At 41.6% G+C, this 5,345-nt stretch overlaps 2 protein-coding genes across 2 annotated transcripts in view; one reads left to right on the top strand and one right to left on the bottom strand.

The window, feature by feature from the left end:
* Positions 1-5,345, top strand: part of slc3a2a (solute carrier family 3 member 2a) — a 29,682-nt gene that overhangs the window by 9,640 nt on the left and 14,697 nt on the right. The window lies entirely within an intron of this gene.
* Positions 1-5,345, bottom strand: part of snx15 (sorting nexin 15) — a 7,010-nt gene that overhangs the window by 944 nt on the left and 721 nt on the right. The window contains exons 2-6 of the mRNA XM_034856257.1: positions 4,810-4,966; positions 3,631-3,746; positions 3,101-3,383; positions 2,853-3,026; positions 1,649-1,846 (exon numbers count right to left, since the gene is read on the bottom strand). Of these exons, the coding sequence (XP_034712148.1) occupies positions 1,649-1,846; positions 2,853-3,026; positions 3,101-3,383; positions 3,631-3,746; positions 4,810-4,966 (928 nt within the window). The remainder of the gene's footprint in view (positions 1-1,648; positions 1,847-2,852; positions 3,027-3,100; positions 3,384-3,630; positions 3,747-4,809; positions 4,967-5,345) is intronic.

Genomic DNA, 5,345 nt, shown 5'->3' with positions numbered 1-5,345 from the left:
ACACACACACACACACACACACACACACACACACACACACACACACACACACACACACACACACACACACAGGTTTTAAAAAGTTGTATCTCCAAAGGGTTAAGACACTTATTATTTGTTATTACATTTTATTGCTATTTGCATGTGCAGCAAATAGGAGGCACACTGATAATATTTTCTAGTTTTCATTATTACTGTTCAATAATGGCATTAGTGTACCTGGTCCTGCTGTTGTAAAAGTGTAAAGAGGACAAAGAGAAATGAGAGGGGAATGTAGAGAATGAAGAAAAAGGTATGGCAAAGTTGTTTTAAAACTGATTTTCTTTAACTTTATTTATCAACTTAAACAGCAGTGCTAAAAGAAGAATCAATCTATGGAGGACAGCTGAGCTCAAAACTCCTTTCGGCAGCTGTGGGATTCAAACCCGCAGCCCCAGAGAGCCTGGAGCCTTAATCCAGCGCCTGAGACAGCTCGGCCACACTACCTTGCAACAGATACTGTGTTGCTGTTGGACGAGTCATAGCGGGACAGGTCAATGCTTTGTTGGTCAAGGATGTGGGGGACAACTGAGAGTGCACAAAGTAACCCTATATAACCCAGTAGAGGACTGCCACATGTTAGCAAAATAGCAGATAATACACATACTTGGGTTAGTCAGGCTAATTTAGACCTGTGATACACTTTGGCTTTGTTGTTGACAGCACACGCGAAGGTCCAGAGTTGAGTTTTGTTTGATTAATGCATGCATCAAATGCTTCTTTTTCCTGACAAGCTGGTTCAGCATGTATAATATAATTTAGTGTTGTCCTTCAAAATATATTTGTCGAAGAAGTCATTTATAAAATACAGTGAATAACTCAAAAGAGTCAAATTTGTCAAAAGAGAGGTGAAATATCGTCAAAAATCTGAAGGAAAAGCAAATGGCCTTTGTTATATGAATATACCATCCACAGCAAGACATGAGTCAATAATAATATATTAAAAAGACAAACCACAAGTCAGAAACAACTTAAACGCTTTACCATAACCAGTATAAATCCAATTTCTACATTATAAGAAAAAACTCTGAGCTGCAAATGTTCCTTAGGCAGCACTAGTGGAACCCACACCACCGAAAGGACTGGAGCCTTTATCCAGCACCTTAGACCGCTTGGCCACGCTACCACAGAGACCAAGGCATAGATTTTGGACCTACATTGGCATGCCACACATGCTCTACTAGTGAACAAAACATTATAGTTATACACAATGTAATTTGTGCTGATGCACTAGCTTATTTGCACATGGAGCACTGTCACACAATTTTCTGTTTTTGCAAACAAGTCTATAGTCTGTCACTATAGCAACAAAGCTGGCTCATGGCTTTATGCAGGAATGGGCATGACGGAGTGCATTCAGGTAAAAAAGCAATATTGAATTGGGTGAATTCACATGGAAGATTGGAAATAACAACAAAAAAATACCACACAGAAAGTGCTCTAGTGTTGTTTCAATGTAGATGTGCACCACTGCACTTTTTCACTAACTTTTCCCTTTTTCATTGGCATGTGGGTCTTTGATTAATATTTTGGAAACATTATTGGACTATTGCTGCTTTACCCTTTCCCAGCAATCCAACTTCCTCAATTCCTTCATATGTGTTCTCACCCTGTACTCCAGTGATCAGGATATCCACCGCCGTCCTGTATCCACGGATGGCAGAACTAAATTCTCCTTCCTTCTCCCTCTTCATTGCAGCTGTTAGCTCAGTGGCAGCTTGGTTTAAGTAACCCACGTCCCCTCCTGTCAGACTGGCTGGTGGCAGTGAGAACAATTCTGAGTGGTCACTGAAAGAATTAGATTTATCTGGAATAGACAGAAAAAGAGAAAATTATTTATTTACTAGAAGAGAAATAATTACAATGAAGCAATTGTAAGATTATGTTTAAGTTCATATTTTCCAAAACATATGGGGTGACTCTAAAATGTTACTGGATTGTATTTCTTTTAAATCCAAAAATGGGAAACATTGTTTGGTTCCAGCTCAAAATTAATAATTTAATATTAATCTTTGTCTAAAAGAATGTTTAACTGAAAACATTTTAATTTGGGGGCTGTTGGTCACCTAGGCTCTGGGAAAGTAGCTACACCTTTTTCAATTTTTGATGTATAATAGCTAGATAATTAATTAGTCAAGAAAGTAATAAGCAGATAACGACAATAATTGCTAGTTGCAGCCCTACTTAGACATGACTAAACACCAAAAAGTCAACTTTACACAAATCCACATCAACTACTTTATCTTAATCGTGCAGCAGGAAGAATTCCCTCAACAGCTGTGGGATTCCATCGGCTTCCTGAGAAGCGTCTGGAGCCTTACAGGTGAATAAGTGAAAAACCAGATTGCTCTCTGCTTCAAACATTTCCTCAATTCTCTGTCTTACATAGATAGGAAAAGCTCATTGGCAGCAGCGAGACCCAAAGCCACACCTCCAAAGAGCCTGGAGCCTAATCCAGCACCGTAGACCACTTGGCCACACTACCCCACTAAGCAGTGAGATCACTATAAGATCGTGCTCGAGGGAGGGTGGCTCAGCTATACTCATGGATAGATATGAATGGGAGAGCATCAAATGCCAAACAAGCAAGTTGTTATGCCTGAAATAATACGTACACCATAGAGCTATTTTGTTGATTTGTTAAACATTACTCAATTATTAACCAAGCTCAAGAAAAGGATATCAGTTTGGAGCAAATTATGTGTTTTTGTGTTTGGTCCAACGCCTGGGTCATAATGTTCAGTGTCAGCTCAACATAGCTCCTCAAAGCCATTGGTATTGTTTCATGTGTATCCATTGACATTTATTTTCACCTTGTTTATAGCAGGGATCAAAGACAGCCAAGTCATTATCAGTCAGAGGAGGTGGACCTTCCTCTTTGGAGGATGGAACTTGCTCTTCTGCCACAGAGTCAAACAGTAAATCAAATTCTTCCTGGGACTCTTGTGATTGGTGGTTTCTGGCTGGGCAAGGGTCAGGAGACAAAGCTGGAGGGGGAAAACAAGACTTATAAGGACAGAAAAACACACCCCAGTGTAAATTTACGGCAAATGTTTTGTACCTCGGTCATCGAGCTCTATATCGCTAAGCTCCTCTTGTTCTTGTCCTTCTCTCGGAGAGCCTCCCATCTCGCGGTAAGCCTCAGCCGCCTCCTCCGGTTCTCCCTCGTCTAAGCCCAGGTTGATGCCCAGGTCTTGGGGTAAGGTGGGAGCCTCCCTTCCCTCCTCCTCCTCTGCTGGTTCACAGTCTGACGCCCTGCGCTTAGGAAGGGGGATGAGAGGTGGGGGCAGGAGCCCAGCAGTAGACAGAGGGGTGGTATCCAGAGGCCTTGTCACCTCACCACCCTGAGAGAGAGAGAGAGAGAGAGAGAGAGAGAGAGAGAGAGAGAGGGGTAGGATGGAAGGAGGTGGTGTCGAGTAGAAGGAGAACAAAGAGAGAGAAAATGAAGAGGACAGGTAGGACATGTGGAACAGAAAGGTGAGAGGCAGGACCATAGAAGGAGTCCATTACAACACGACTTCTGGTCTGGCACATGTTTTCCTATGTGCAGATCTGTTTTACTTTCTTTTGTTCTGTAAGTGGGTGTCTTACTCTGAAAAAGTCCTTTAGCTGCGGGCTATTGTAGAGTGCAGGTATGCTGGTAGTAAATAGAAGCATGACCTCTGCAGCATTCCTCCTCTCTTCAATCACAGCCTCATCAAACCTTCCTGAAACCGAGACAGACAATATGATAACGATAATGTGGATTAGGCTGCTAGGACATTACGTTGCATGGAAAAAATAATAGAAACAAACCGCAGAAAAATAAGCAGGACTGATCAACCTTCCAATGTTTGTTTTTCAGGGAGACTTTAAGATTATTCAAATCAATATTTTTCTGGCAGTATTGTTAAGTAATTATCCAATCAAGTCATCATTTGTGAGGGTTGAGAACCACTCTTACTCTTTGCCAAAGCATTCAACCAATGCAGCACGGTAGCTTGAAACTCACGATAGATGGGGACGGTCCACTGGTATTTGACTCAGCTGTGTAGCTGCCCTTGCAGCTGTAAATTGGTAACCAGTGAAAAATAATGTAATAGGCTGAGGGGAAGTGTCCCAAGAGTCATGACTACATGCCAATAACAGGCCAACTCGCCAGAGATGATTGAAAGACTAAAAACAGGCTAAATGTATAGAAAAGCCACAAAGCACTGCCTAGTTGAATTGAATTTCCATCGGTGACAGTGTAAAAACCATCTGCAGTGTAGCCTATTAGGAGTTCTTTATGGTATTTATCTAGCCCCTGCAGAGTTAGTCAGTCTTCTTAGCACTTGGTAAGCAGGATTCTACAATAAGGGACTCACATTGGCTCCGGGGAAAGTAAATATAACATCCCAGTGGCCTAAATGGGCATCGTCATATCATTATCATTTGGTGGATGTGCCGCTACATCGCCAACCAAGAATTGCGTTGGCGCTTGATGCTTCTTTACACTTTGTTAGTTTTTTTACACTTTTGATGCTTTCAAAGTTTGACTTTTTTCCAACATCTTTGTTTAGATCGTTGATATTTTTGGACGTTTCTCCCCTGACGCTATTTTGACGGGTTTTGTCATCAAACTTACTTTCATGGATTTTTTTTTTTCCATAGGGGCAAATAAATAAGATAGATTTTTCTTTTTTATTGCCTGGCCCGACAAGGAAAAAAAACCTTATCGTTAAAACCTGGTAAGCATGCTGGAATTGAGTGTATCTATCTACAGTGTATCACAATCTTTGCCAATTATACCAAAGACTTGTGCGCGGGGAAAAGATGGAAACTCTTCCTGTCTTCTGAACAGGTTCCTGTGAGTGTAGGCCAACTCCCCATGGAGCTTCTTCAGCTCTGAGAACCTCCTCCACACAACCACCTCTTTCACATCTTCCGGATGACGCTTGGACACAAACTACAAAGCACAGAGGAGAGAGGACAGACTGTTACATGAACAACATGTTTAGGTGGTCAGGATGTCCTGCCTCTTAGAGCTCTTAAACCTAGTTTCCCCACGGTACCAATACAGGACCCTGAACCTGAAGTGGAACCAAACCTGGACATATCAAAAGGACAACAACTCGTGGATCAGTTCAGTTGTTATGTGTAAGTATGTTTGTGTATGTGTGGATCAATGAAGATATGATCAGTACAGTTGTTATGTGTAAGTATGTTAGTGTATAAATATCATTAGGGAGAGTGATGAAGGCTTGAATCTATGAAGATATGATCCAGTCAGATTTTGTATGCATGCCTGTGTAGACCACGGGGTATTAGTGCGGTCATGGGGGGGG

Source organism: Etheostoma cragini, chromosome 19 (assembly GCF_013103735.1).
Source record: "Etheostoma cragini isolate CJK2018 chromosome 19, CSU_Ecrag_1.0, whole genome shotgun sequence".
NCBI classification, from domain to species: domain Eukaryota; kingdom Metazoa; phylum Chordata; class Actinopteri; order Perciformes; family Percidae; genus Etheostoma; species Etheostoma cragini.
The sequence above is the reverse complement of the archived record's forward strand: the minus strand, read 5'-3'. Positions and strand labels throughout refer to the sequence as shown.